Source organism: Vavraia culicis, assembly GCF_000192795.1.
Source record: "Vavraia culicis subsp. floridensis unplaced genomic scaffold supercont1.3, whole genome shotgun sequence".
Taxonomy (NCBI): Eukaryota; Fungi; Microsporidia; family Pleistophoridae; genus Vavraia; species Vavraia culicis.
The window spans coordinates 128080-141532 of record NW_007360606.1 but is presented as its reverse complement, the minus strand read 5'-3'; the positions used below and the strand labels follow the sequence as shown (position 1 = coordinate 141532).

Sequence of the window (13453 nt, the reverse complement as noted above, 5' to 3'; positions counted from 1 at the left end):
TTCAATTACCTGGCGCAGAAAGATGCACCACAATCTTTTTCTTTCTTGTTTACGTGTAAAAGCCTTTTTTGATGTATTAACCATTCTCTCACCGCTGTAAAATGCGATCTCCCTGTTGATCCATCCTCGAACACACAATACGTAAAATTTAGACACCCTTAAAATGACGAATGGTAACAAAAAGCTTGGCGCGTTCGTTTTTACTGCACTCACCACGGTAACAGCGGCTCTGTTCTATTATGGCTACAAAAAATACCGGGAAAGAAAAAGGCTGGCACTCGGTGTTTCGATCAAAGAGGAGGGCAATTTGCACTACAAGAACAAGGAATACGCGAGCGCACTCGAGAAATATCTTATTGCTCTTTCGTATACAAGAACCTGCGATGGTGAACATCTGAATATCCTAAACAATATTTCATTGACATACATTCTTCTAAGAAACTACGAGGAAGCACTGATCTATACCAACAGATTTTTGGCTCTTGATAGAAAAAATGCGAGAGTTTTGAAAAGGCGCTACGAAATACACAAGTCGCTGGAAATGCTATTGGAGAGTGTGAGTGATGCGTTTATCGCCGGGTTCCTGGATGGTAGTCAGTATGGCAGCCTGGGCAAAAGTGCGCTGGAAAGTATCGTTGAGAAGGAGGTGGAGAACGTAATGGATAGGAAAAATGTATTCCCGTCAAAAATCAACGTTGAGGAATATTTTGAAACATTTCCTGATGTGAGCAAGCTGTTTGTGAAGCATGGGGTGGAAGGTACTGTTGAGAATGCCGAGCAAGAAGGGGAAATCGCACAAAAGCTTTCAGAAGAGGTCAGTAGCGGCGGGGAAGAAGCCGGAGATCAGACCGGAGACGAACATGGAATTATGGAAGCTGAAAGCAGAAATAAAATGTATGCTACGTCGAATTTAGGTACCACTGAAGTAATTGATGAACAAACCGGTGAAATAAATCACAAAAAATTACGATATGAGAATTACAAGCAGATATACGCATCCAAGGAGAAGAACAGCCTCGTTTTGTTCATAAAAGCAAGCATCGAACATCTCAAGGGAAATAATGAACGTGCGCTGTCAATCATAAAAAATGACGTGTTTTATTACTCAGCCATACTGAGAGAATATCTTACAGTTTTATTGGGTGGACGGAAAATTAGTAGAGAATTTCTCACGCTGATGAAAAAAAGAGAAAGCGATTTAAGCGTGTTGTTCTACAGCACTTTGATTTATCTGCAGCTGAACGACATGAACTATCTAAAATGCCTTGACAAAGGACTAAAAAGCTATCCTGATCAGTTTTACATATTGAGAATTTGCGATTTGATACAAAATAAAGAATATAACAGGGTTGAGAAAATACTGAAAGATTTGAAAATGGAGACAATTGCGCTGATGTCGCTTGCATGCGAGTTTTACTTCCTCATAAAAAAGTACGATGCGGTTCCAGATCTTATCATCAGGATGCAAGGTATAGATAAAGAAGATCCCAGAGCATACCTCTTCCGAGCAATGCTGAGGGCAGAAAAGAACGAAGAGGGTGTAAAGGAAGACATATTGAAGTGTCTCGAGATTGACAAGACATTTATGAAACCGTGTATAATACTGGGAAACTATCTGATGAAAAGAAATGACAATGAGTGTGTGAAGTATTTTGAGATGGCAAGAGACCTGAGCGGTGTTAAGGGTGATGTCGAGGCAGCCATACAAGCGCTTGTTTTGTTACGGGTGCAGGATATGTGTGTAAAAGAATATCCTGATTTGTTCAAGTAAGACTGTGGCACAAAGATTGCTTATTCGGTTAAAAGTCCGTTAGATAAAACGAAATGATTGCTACTAAGAAATGCACAGGCAACAAATGAGATGACCAATCCATCTAAATAAAAAATGGCGAATGAATTGTTAGCAAGATTTGTTTTGTATTGCATTAATCTCGGCTGGACTAGTCTATACCTTAAAGTATTTGTTGGTAAGCGCTTTTGCTATGATCGTTTTTAATGACTGACTCGTTGGCTCTTACGTCAATACTTTCCTGTTAACGGTCCAAAGCTTCCGATTGTGTAGCAATAAAATGTAGCTTTGGCATTGTGCAGAATAAACATATTTTTTGTCATGATCGCTCCTGCCTTTATGTCCTGTGGAGCACACGTAAGCTTCTTCCAAATCAAAATCTTTGATAACATGGTACAGCTGATAATGTTATGTGCAAAATTATTGTTGTTGGAATTGTCATCAACGCTTTTAACTGTGTGTTTGGAATTCATCACTGTTTGGAGCAATATCGAGGCTTATCAATTAATAGTATGTGTAGTGGCTCTCATTCACAACAATTAATTTATTTCTCGGCTGTTTTTCCTTGTTTATGATGTTCAGCAGGGTTCGGAAGACTAACTTTGACGTGAAATAGTGTTGTCATACGTATCTGATGATTATTTCATTATTAGCTACGAGTAGTATCATGTAGACTCAGTATTAGATTGTTACTATTAGAAACGGTACGTGGTTCTCTCAGAGCCCTGATGATCGAAGGACAGACTGAAATGCTTTGTTGATAAAACGTACATCATACGTGTGGATGCGTTAATAAACGAGGATGAACCCGATTTGCGAGGCTTGTATCGTGTGAGAGTGCCTATCAAGTTAACAAGTTTTGAATTAAAGTTGTATTCAACAATAATATGGTAATCGGTAAAAAGATGCTATTAAAAGGGCAGCGACCAAAAAACTGCTGAGAATGACAACAACCAACGATCTGGCAGTGAATAACAAATACACACCCAGAACCGATAATGAATACGTTTAATCGAATAGGTGTGTGATCAGAATGCATCATAGCACCTGTTACTAATAAAACTAGCATTCATTTCAATCGTTTCAAGCACTAGAACCTACGTTTTTTAGAACCCTTATCATCGTTTCCTGACATCCGTATTATCCACAAAATATCTTTGAAAAATAACGAACTGTTCTGTAAACCGTCAGCTACTCCCATGCATTCGTTTAACAGTTTTTGCAGCAATTTTTGCAACGCGTCCGTCTTATATACGATATCGTTCTCATTTTTATTTTGATACGGAGGTACCATTAAATGGTAATTATCGCCGTATTTTCTACGTAATGATTGTGGTTATTCGGTCCATCCGAGATTTTCGGCACTTGTAGATGCTTTTTCGTCAACTGACGCACCATGTTTCGCGCTATGATGCGTATTCGATTTGATTGTGCTTTCGAATCTTTTCATCTTGCTGTACCGTTCTGTATGAGAAACGTTTTGACGCGCATCTGCTTTCACCGGATCATATGATCCTCCTACCACTTCCTGCTCTTCTCCAACATTTGCATTACACGATTCACTCCCACCTGCCATCATGTTATTTTCTCCGTATCGTACATTTTTTGATAAATCCATCATCGGAACAAGTCTTCCAACTTCCGATATGCTATCCGCCAGTGCCTTAATTACTTGCCTTTGCACTGCCATAACTTCGCTGAAATCACATGATATGTTCTCAGCAGCCTGTTTCATGTCTTGTGGACAACGTACATACAATTTACCAATCACTTGGTTCATCAGTTGCGTTGCAAGGTTTAATTCGCTAAAAACACATTCAATTTGCTGTGCGATGACCTTGCAATTAACATACAATTCAATAAAATTACGATCTAACAACACGTACTTCATACCAGTGCATACGTAGCGGATAGTATGAAGTTTATATGGCAGTTCATGGATGTAATCCTTGCAATGTTGAACAAATCGCGCGCAATTCATAATAAATATCCTTCTGTTACGCAATATTGCTCCATACGATATAGCATTTCGGCCGCAGCATCCAAAATATTCGCTGCCAACCGTAAACAATCTTTTATTCCCAAAATACACATGTAAATACTCTATACACGGTGTATACTGTCTTACATCATCATTAGCTATGTGGTAAGCATCATTATTCGCTATCTGTTCTCTACTCCTCGTTGTACAATTTTCTGCATCTTTGGCACATATAGCTGATTGTTCAGGCCAAAAGTGCGTTAAAGCCCTGCTATCCAAGCAATTCTGTGCACCGTATTTCATTTGTTTGGTATTTATCGGTGAGCTCTCTAATGTTGACCGTTTGTGGTTGAAATCACGTTCAGGGGCATTTCGAGAAACAATGGAAGTATCATCGCCACGAACAGGTAAAGTTGGTGGATTGTGAGCACTTAATTCAACGATATCCGGTACATTTGATGGCACTGCATCACCACTGCTGCTATTTGTTGGTTCGAGATTGCACGGTGCCACGTCACGTACTAAACCAGAGCTGTGCGATTCCATTTCCTTATTCTGCGTGCTGTCATAAAAGCGTCCATGTTGAATGAACAACGGCGTATGTGCACGTCTTTTCTTTGTTTGCGTATCACCACTGCTTTTCGGTTCGTTTAGTTCCAATTCACTCTTATGATCAGTGCCTGGCATACCATTGCACGAGTAATCAACAGCACGTATTTCTTCTCCTGCGCCATAAAATACATCACTAAACTGATCACCAACATCAATTTCTTCATCACTGTTCATATTGTCTGTCGTTTCATTACCATGAACTAAACCATTATCATAACGTATCTCATCCGCTACGTTATCATCACAGTTAGTTCCTAAAACACGAAGTAAAAATTGTAGCATCACTAGGAGAAACATGTAAAGGGCACGAGCAGTGATTGCATGAACAGCAGGTAAAAAAATAAAGTAAAGAATATTTCTTAAACTAATCGCAGTACGCGTACCGTACTAACATTCATGCATTTGCATGATATTAAGAAGTGCATATGAATGCAATTTTTACCTCTGTCTTTATCAATCAGTGATATCGTAAGGAATTATTACGGAAACATCATTTCTGTCAAAAATAAATTTTCCTACATTTTTAGAAATATGCAAAAAAGAAAGTGGCTAAAAGCGGAAACTATGACAGCTTAAAAATAAATATATCGATTTCTGAGACATGCTCAACCATTTTTTACCAGTAACACCAAGCAATTCACTACCATCTGAAAGCTGTCCAGTTAGTTTTACCAAAAATGCTGGGCAAAAAAATGTCTTGATGCAAGCATTTGATGATTTACAATAAATAATAATTTTAATGGATATCACAATTGGTTCCACTTATTAAATAGAGTTGGCCGGCAATTTTAGGTACAAGAAACACTAAACCACAAGGTAATCAGATCCCTTACCATCTTTTGATTGCTTGAGCAATTGTCTTGTCCTATTCATTGAATCAGAATTTTGTTTGCTATATGGATTCTCATTGAGAACATGCTGTGGCGCGTTAATCGTGTGATATATAGGCCGATGTTTTAGCTTTAACTCTAGAATCCCGTTTTATGTATATTAAAAACGCAGTTGGATGAAAATGTGCAAGGTAAGTCACCCTGTAGAGCAAGCGCAACCAAAACTGTACCAAATCTATTAATTATCACGCGAGTAAAAGATAACTTGGCTCACGTTTCTTGTTGAATATAAACTTGCGATTGAAACGAGTGGCCTGAACAGTGTGCACACCTAGCAATAAATGAATTTATTAATGAGTTGACTACGTCCCTACAGGAGGACTGTGTGAGGCTTTCGGTGTAGGTGCGTGTTGTATACCCCTTGATTGGTATATTCCGCCTTATTTTGTGATCGTGCAATGTTTGTTTTATTGCTGTTATTCGCATGGCTGGGAGTGCTATATTCATACTATTAGTGAATTTAGTCTAAACACCTCCTTTAACTTCCATTATTTGTGCGAAACTCATCTCTCAATCTATTTTCACAGCCTTGCCCCCTTTTGTTGATAGCATATCGGTTGAAAGGAAATGACAATTAGACGGTGTACTTGCTGCAATCTGACACGTAAATGAATATCACGTGATCTGATCTTTTAGACTAATTCTCAAATATATTGTTGTAATTACTTTACTGATCAATATTTACCAAAAGTGATAAAATGACGTAGATTTAATTATTGCATTGTACCATTGGTTTTATTCGGCTCATTCGTCAAAAAAAAGATAATTTTACTAAAAAAAGAAATTCTATCCATGAAGATAATTTTATTATGAGTATGGCAGGATCGTGAATTTGAGTACCTCGCGAATTTTTTGTTTTTATTAAAAATTGAAATTTTATCCTTGTGGAAAAAATTGCAATGAGCCAAAACGAAATCGTGTATGAGAAGGAGGACGGTTTGATGATGGAGAAAAATGAAGGGAGCGAGCGTGATTTTCTTTTAACACCTGCTATTTCAGATAATAAAGATGGAAACGAGGTACAAAATTGGCCGGTTGAAGATAGAAAGAATGACAGGGTGGTTACGGATGGTTCTATCGGATGCGCATCTGTTGGGAGAAATGTAAAAACAGCGAACCGTGGCTTAGACGGATGTTTGGATGAAGACTGGAGTAAGGATCACACGGATGAAAGGGAAGGCTCCATCACAATGACAGATGAAATGGAAGTTTGCAAAGAGACTGAACGCTCAGAGAATTACAATGAAGAAGAAAGTTGCAACACGGATGGCAATAAAATTGCGAGTGTAATAATCAAGGAAGAAAATGATAAAATGAGTGTTCTAGAGATGAAAGTGTACGAGGTAATGATGGATAATGAAACTGTAAAAAAGTGTGTTCTAAGAGATGAGCCGCGTTCTGACGTGGTAGTAGGAGATGGAAAAACCGGTGATCCAGAAGACATTGAGGAAAAAATATTCGAGAAAGAAGTAGATAGGGCCATGGTGACTGACTATGACAAGAGAGAAAATACGAAAGATCTGAGTTCTAACAAGAAAATTGAAGCAGCACCTTCTCTAAAAGAAGAGTATCTTTTGCCAGTTAAAAATCTGAATTTCTTGCTCACAGAGCTCAGTTTCCTCATCAAGTCGCTAAAGAGCGGAGTTATCCGTCAAAGTGTGATAAATTACGTCTCATCTATCGATAAAGAGGTGGTATCTCGCCTTTACTTCAAATACATCGCTCATATAAAACTAATTTACAAGTTGAAAGTCGTTTACAACACCTATAACGGTGACGAGTGTTTCTTCAGCCGCATCAGTGTAATCCTTAGGCTTTATTTCAGGATGAGTGAGGAAATTGTCCGGTTTGTGGGTGACATCTTCGGAAAAGACCAGGATGAGTTAAAGGATGTATTGAAGTGCTTTGAAAAAGCCTACGCTGAGTTAAAAAACCTGGATATTATGGATTATTTGGAGATCTTGGAGGATAACGGTTCTTTGGTAAGCATCAAAGATGCCGGATGCGATGTTTCGAGTACTGAGGCTGCTAGGGAATTTGATGAGGAGGCAGAGTCGAACACGGAGGTTAAAGATGTGCACTCAGCCATGGTGTTGTCCCCAGTGAAGCTACCAATTCTCAACGAAGAAGAAAAGAAAATTTTTTGCGAGCTTTTTGAGATGTCTGCAAGCGTTTTATCGCATTTTATCCTGGCATACGTATTTGTTCGTGACGTGCGCGATTATATTGTCATAAATCAAGATTAATAAACTGCAATGTTGAATGTATGTCCGATAAATTACTAAGAAAGATTCAGATGGAGGATTTATTAAAAGCATCTAAGTAATTTGGTAACGATTTGTGCACGAATAGTATTGCGTTATTCTTTTGTAGAGATATATACGCTCACTACTAATAATTTATCGTTCTGGGACACGTATGGTGATTGATTGCGACATTTAAATATGGCAATATCTCACGAGGCAATGATGTATCACTATAAAACGGTGAGAGCACATCATTGCGTGAATAAATGTATCGGCAGCGAAAATTTACGTATTACGCTGCTGTAGAATGAGTAAAATATACGATGGTTGAAGTTACTCATAAGGATGAAGCAGGAGCACCAATATAAGTGTAGTTCAAAATAACTTACTCTATTTACGACCACAGCTATGCCAAGTTGTGGGTATCATGTGCTCTCTTTGCAACATTCAGCCCGATTTTTTGATTTCAAGTTAAATTTATCTGAAATGTTTCTACATCTTGCGAAAGCGTACCATCTCTGCTATCAAACTTCGTTTTACACATTTCCTTTGCAACTTTGCATTTTTACGCCTCTCAAATCATCTGAACAGGTACAGAAATAAAAAAAATACTAGAAATAATGAGTATGTCATTCACTACACAGGCACGATATGCTACCAAAAATACATTTCACACCCTTTGAAAGTATTCGTGATTTCTTCTAGTTCTGTTTTAAAAAATTAATTCTGTAGTCCCATGGAATTTGAGATAGATGAGTTCAAGGATCAGTTTTTGGCGAAAAGCAGATTTGAGATTGTGTACGCAAAACATCTAGAGGATAGTTTGAAAGAGAGCTACAAGAGTATGAGAACGTTGCTCAGGGAAAAGAACATACGAATCAAAATGGATCGGGATGAGAGATTGATACAAGTGAGTACTACGTCCAAGACTCGGGACCCGTACGTAATTCTGAAGAGTAAAGACTTCGTTACACTAATCTGCAAGGGTGTGCCATTGGAGGAGGCACAGAAGGTGTTTGATGACAACATGAGCTATGCTTGGATAAACATACAGGCACTTGCCAGCGATAAGGAAGTATTTATCAACAGGAGGAATCGATTGATAGGTCCCAACGGCGATACACTAACAGCTCTAAAAATGCTCACCAAGACATACATTCTTGTGAAGTCCAAGAGTGTGTGTGTGATAGGTCCTTTTGCAAGCGTTCTGCAAGTTGAGCAATTTGTGCTGAAGGTAATGGAGAATTATCATCCGGTACATCTCTTAAAACAGATGATGGCGAAGAAGGAGGTTGAGCAGTGTGCAGACAAAAAGGATATGAATTGGAAGAATTTTGTGCCCGTGGTCAAGAAGAAAATTGGAGGTTCTAAAAAGGTTAAGAGACAATTTAATGTGCGAGAGGGGAAATTATTTATGGACATGCCGGTCAGAAAAGAAGATGTAGAAATCGTGAAGAAGAGCAAAAAAATGGAATAGACGTGACATTCATAGAACGCCTCTTTTGGTACTGTTAGAAAGAGGTATTTTATTTAATGCTGACATGATGAGATAATAAATCTAGCAAACACATGCGCGGTTTTGTTAGTGCAATCATACCTTCACTCGTACTACGAAAAGTATTTTATTGGAAGCTGCTCGGATTCACAGAAATTCGATCGTAAATCAGCAGAATAATAAATCTCAAGCTCTTTACATACGTTTTTATAGTTCACAGAATGTTTATTATGTAATTGGGTTTTAGCGAGTTGATCAATATTTAGAACTGCAGAAACAGATGCAACGAACGGTCTCCAAGCCTTAACGCAATAGTTTAACTGTTCATGGCCAACGTACTAAATAAATAAGCATTAGTTCTTATTAAGCGAGTTATTCATCATGATCAACCTGCTTGATTCACCAATCATTAAAGTACCTTTTGGTCATCGTATTTTCACACGGATGTGGTAATACAGCGTAAAGGCTCTTCTTTTTGACTAAATGAAATACGGTGCCGTTATCTTACGTGTGCCGTTCTGTTGAAACGGGCATCACTATACCGATGGAGACATGGTGGACTGAGGTCGTTCTTTGCAGCTATGTTTAGTGCTAACTAACTATTGTGGTGCTAAATGTCCTTTGTCAGTGGTAATTCAGCACGTATTAACTATGGTATACACCTTATATCAACATCAAATTCGTATGATACAAAAATAGGTCCCTGTGAACAACCAAAGTATGAGAAAAAAGGATATCTCAATAAATGCATTCTTCTACCCTATTTTACAACGTGGCACGACGCGTAATTTCTTTTGTTTATTTTGTTGCGCATCGTTTCAGAAAGCAGATAAATACACCTGTGATAAAAAACAAATAATATGTTGAACTCAACACCGCTCATAAAAGAAAACGTAGGTGAAGTGCTTACATCAGAGACAGTAGGTTTTTCTCGTATCCCTGAACAGGCACGCAAAATGTCGGTGGAAAAGGGATTTAGCCTGAACATTCTGGTGCTGGGACGCAGAGGCAGTGGTACACGCACACTGATAAACAACCTGTTTCTGTCTCCGATATTGAGCAATGATAGACCAAATGCGCTGACGACAACGTGTGCACAGGTCACAGAAAATGGCGTGTGCCTAAATGTGAGAATATCAACATGCCATGAACTGGATGAGGATAACATGATAAAATTTATCAAGAGTACAAACTTCAACTACTTTGAGGCACAAGAAGGATTAATGGAGGACACAGGCGACTTAAGGGTGCATGTATGCCTGTTCGTGCTCCCTACCGATACGCTACTGCCCGACGAGCTGAGGTTGATGGGTAACATCGGCCAATACACCAATCTAATACCTGTGATTGGCAAGGCTGACGCGTACATGCAAGATGAACTGGTTGAACGGAAGGCTAGGATCATGGAACAGCTGAACGAAAATGATGTGAAAATGTTCATGCCAGAGGAACTGGATGGAGAGAATAACACAGCCACACTGCCAATGGCTGTGACGGCCAGTGAAAGCCTATTCAAAATCAACGGACAAACAAAACGTGGAAGGCTGTACAAGTGGGGCTTCGTTGATGTGAACGATACGACCTGTAACGATTTTCTTTACCTCAGAAAGATGTTGATAGGAACCCATCTTGAGGAGATCAAGAGAAGCTTTGAAACGAAGTTTTACGAGGAGTTTAGAATAGAGCAGCTGAGGATTGAAGAAAAGAAATTGATGATCATGAAATACAGGGGCGAGAAGTTGTTGGAAGCGTTTGAGGAATGGAAGAATTCCAACGGTAAATGCGACAAACTAACCGTGGTCAAAACACCTGATAACGAAAATATCAAGGAAATTACAATACATGATGAATAAAAAGTTCCTATACGTCAATTTTTAAACGATTGATATTTTGATCTTTCCACTCTTTGGTTCAATTGACTAAACCCATTAATTTTTTCAAATATACAACTGACAACCAATAGCCGTGGTATGCACGAGTCTGTCCTGTACAAACATATTCTTACCAAATTCAAGTAAATTGTCAGCTGTTATCGCGAAAAAATGGGAATCAAATAACACAAGCTGCTCCATTTCCGTGTATAACAGAATGAGGTTTGATTGCCTGTTAAACAGTATTCCTTTCCTTTAACATGTCATGTTATGTTTTTTACTGGTCTTGAATCTTTTAGTGCGAGTAAACTAATTTCTATTCGGTAATCATATTTTGTAATATTGTTTGCAAGGAATAACCGAAAATTTTTGTAAAAAAAGGATTCCATGGCAATCAGTAATTCCGTATTTAATGCAAAAACATGATCAAAAATTCTTGATTATTTTCAAAGGGTCGGATAATTTATTCCCGAGAACCGGTCAATAAGTCTCCAAGTTGTCTTTAATACGCCGGAGACACAGCTTGCCGTACAACAGTTTTTACCCGATAATTAAAAACTTACAAAAATTCGCTTGATATTCCCATTTGCTCTGTTACAACAACGCCATAATATTTTCGTATAACTTTGAGTGCATTCTCTCATTACTTTAGCACATTACTACATTTGCTGCCTGTATAAATCGATTCAGTTCATCGGTTATACATGCTGTGGCGATAGTGACAAAGACATATGGAATATATAGTATGAGTTACATTCCTTTAGGTGCTAATGTTACCATTAAAAACGCATTTTCGATTATTTAGCGATTCAAAAGGCTTAAGATTGTCCTACTCACTAAATTCTTACCATTCACCCAATGCATTCTCATCTAATAGATTTTGATGTTCATTCCAGGCCCGTATGCGCTTTTCTCTATGGTTTGCAATGCAAATGATGAGTTAATTAGTTATTATTGCCATAATGTTTTATATATTGTCATTTTATATGCCAGCTTAACCAACTGTAACTATTCCACTGCTCTTTGCACAAATTACTAATTGCGTGTTCTACCATTCACAAACATTGATAATTCAAGACTAATTTACACATATGAAGTGCTCTATAGCACAATACGATGCAACAATCACCATACCGAATAGAGAAAATGAGAATTTAATCCTTTAATATCATTAAATTCGTGAAATTTTACTAACATCTTGCACATGCTACTATCATCAAAAACGATATTTTATGGTGGCATAACACTCTCCAAACGACGTGTAGTGTTGGGCGCACTGAATTCCAAAAAGTGTAAATTGCTCGCAAGCGCTGAAGAAACTCATCATTCTAATTAATACTTATAACAGTATATGTGGAGATGAGCAATATGTCACTAAAGGCAACAGATTTGAGTTAACGTTTTTTGTAATAACGGTATTATGCTGCGCTGTATTTTTTGCCTATCGCATGCATTTTTTGACGTGTGAGATTTTGGGTTGCGTCTCTCGTACTGATCGGAATCTTTAACAAGAAAGTTTTGAAAAACAGCGTTAAGACCATTTAAAACTGGGCAAGTGATCTTAACGCGAAAATAACGAGTGGTAAATTATACTTTTCAACTTATAGCTATAATTACAACGCAGTTACATCTGCACCAATTAAACATGTATGCACATATGTGCTGTTTTACATTGCTTGTGTATCAATAGGTGGTTACTTACCAAGCTTAGTACTGTTTTTTGGTTTCGGTTTAGTTTTTATCTACCGGTGCATACCGCGCAATACTACGAATATGCTCCGTGCAGAACGTTCGTAGCAAAAGCGATCGCATACAAAAGCACAACAAATGCGAAGATCAAAGGTTGTCTACGCTTCTTTCCCACGCTTCCAAATTGCCTATTAAGACTGGCATTGGTTAGGCCCATAAAGTAAATTTTGCTTTTATGGTATATTGACAATGTGTCAACTATAAAACAAAAATCGGCATTGTTTGGCATGGTGAATGAGGCCAAGAAACAAACGCGTCCACGTTTAAGTCAGCACATTACAGAAATTCTGATAAGTTTTTTTGAGAGAACGCCAAAACCAACACCGGACCAAAAAGAGGCCTTGGCACAACAGGCAGGAATAACATCGCGTTCCGTTCAGATATGGTTCCAAAATAAACGCGCTAAGTTGAAAAGAGAAATGAGAGAAATGAAAAATTTCATTTACAATAAAAATGTGATTTTTCCACTGCTGAACAGCCTTTTAATACCCAAGCTTGATTTAAGATCACGCAGACCTTTTTGTGAAGAAGATTTAAATATATTATCATTCTTAAAATATAAAAAGAACTACAAATTTCACGACTGTACAATTACCTGTAATCGAGCCGTATTTAAGCCTATTGTTGAGGATAAAGTGGCAAAATTGAGTAGCAAGACCAAGCTATGCAAACCAAGCAAATCATTAAGTCGATGAGAAAGCAAACGAGCATTTTTAGAAACAATAAAGAACACTATAGCCGCAAACCATCTCATTACATCACTCACCGTTGCGTTCATTGAGTGGCAGCTGATATATCCGGCAGTATAACGAAATATACC

At 38.1% G+C, this 13453-nt stretch overlaps 6 protein-coding genes across 6 annotated transcripts; 5 read left to right on the top strand and 1 right to left on the bottom strand.

The window, feature by feature from the left end:
• Positions 1 to 136: 136 nt before the first annotated feature.
• VCUG_00292 (uncharacterized protein) lies at positions 137 to 1909 on the top strand. The gene has a single exon (XM_008075120.1). It carries the CDS (start codon positions 164 to 166, stop codon positions 1769 to 1771), a length of 1608 nt encoding a protein of 535 aa, XP_008073311.1. The 5' UTR covers positions 137 to 163; the 3' UTR covers positions 1772 to 1909.
• An 872-nt stretch (positions 1910 to 2781) lies between these two features.
• On the bottom strand, positions 2782 to 4679 carry VCUG_00291 (uncharacterized protein; the record flags this gene model as incomplete). The annotated part of the gene is made up of 1 exon (XM_008075119.1): positions 2782 to 4679. One exon carries the CDS (start codon positions 4677 to 4679, stop codon positions 3126 to 3128), a length of 1554 nt encoding a protein of 517 aa, XP_008073310.1. The 3' UTR covers positions 2782 to 3125.
• A 1389-nt stretch (positions 4680 to 6068) lies between these two features.
• On the top strand, positions 6069 to 7595 carry VCUG_00290 (uncharacterized protein). Its single transcript, XM_008075118.1, has one exon. The coding sequence runs from the start codon at positions 6172 to 6174 to the stop codon at positions 7516 to 7518; it is 1347 nt and encodes a 448-aa protein (XP_008073309.1). The 5' UTR covers positions 6069 to 6171; the 3' UTR covers positions 7519 to 7595.
• A 644-nt stretch (positions 7596 to 8239) lies between these two features.
• VCUG_00289 (uncharacterized protein) lies at positions 8240 to 9522 on the top strand. The gene has a single exon (XM_008075117.1). It carries the CDS (start codon positions 8255 to 8257, stop codon positions 8993 to 8995), a length of 741 nt encoding a protein of 246 aa, XP_008073308.1. The 5' UTR covers positions 8240 to 8254; the 3' UTR covers positions 8996 to 9522.
• A 308-nt stretch (positions 9523 to 9830) lies between these two features.
• VCUG_00288 (uncharacterized protein) lies at positions 9831 to 10884 on the top strand. The gene has a single exon (XM_008075116.1). The coding sequence runs from the start codon at positions 9874 to 9876 to the stop codon at positions 10864 to 10866; it is 993 nt and encodes a 330-aa protein (XP_008073307.1). The 5' UTR covers positions 9831 to 9873; the 3' UTR covers positions 10867 to 10884.
• A 1976-nt stretch (positions 10885 to 12860) lies between these two features.
• On the top strand, positions 12861 to 13328 carry VCUG_00287 (uncharacterized protein; the record flags this gene model as incomplete). The annotated part of the gene is made up of 1 exon (XM_008075115.1): positions 12861 to 13328. The coding sequence occupies one exon, from the start codon at positions 12861 to 12863 to the stop codon at positions 13326 to 13328; it is 468 nt and encodes a 155-aa protein (XP_008073306.1).
• Positions 13329 to 13453: the final 125 nt, after the last annotated feature.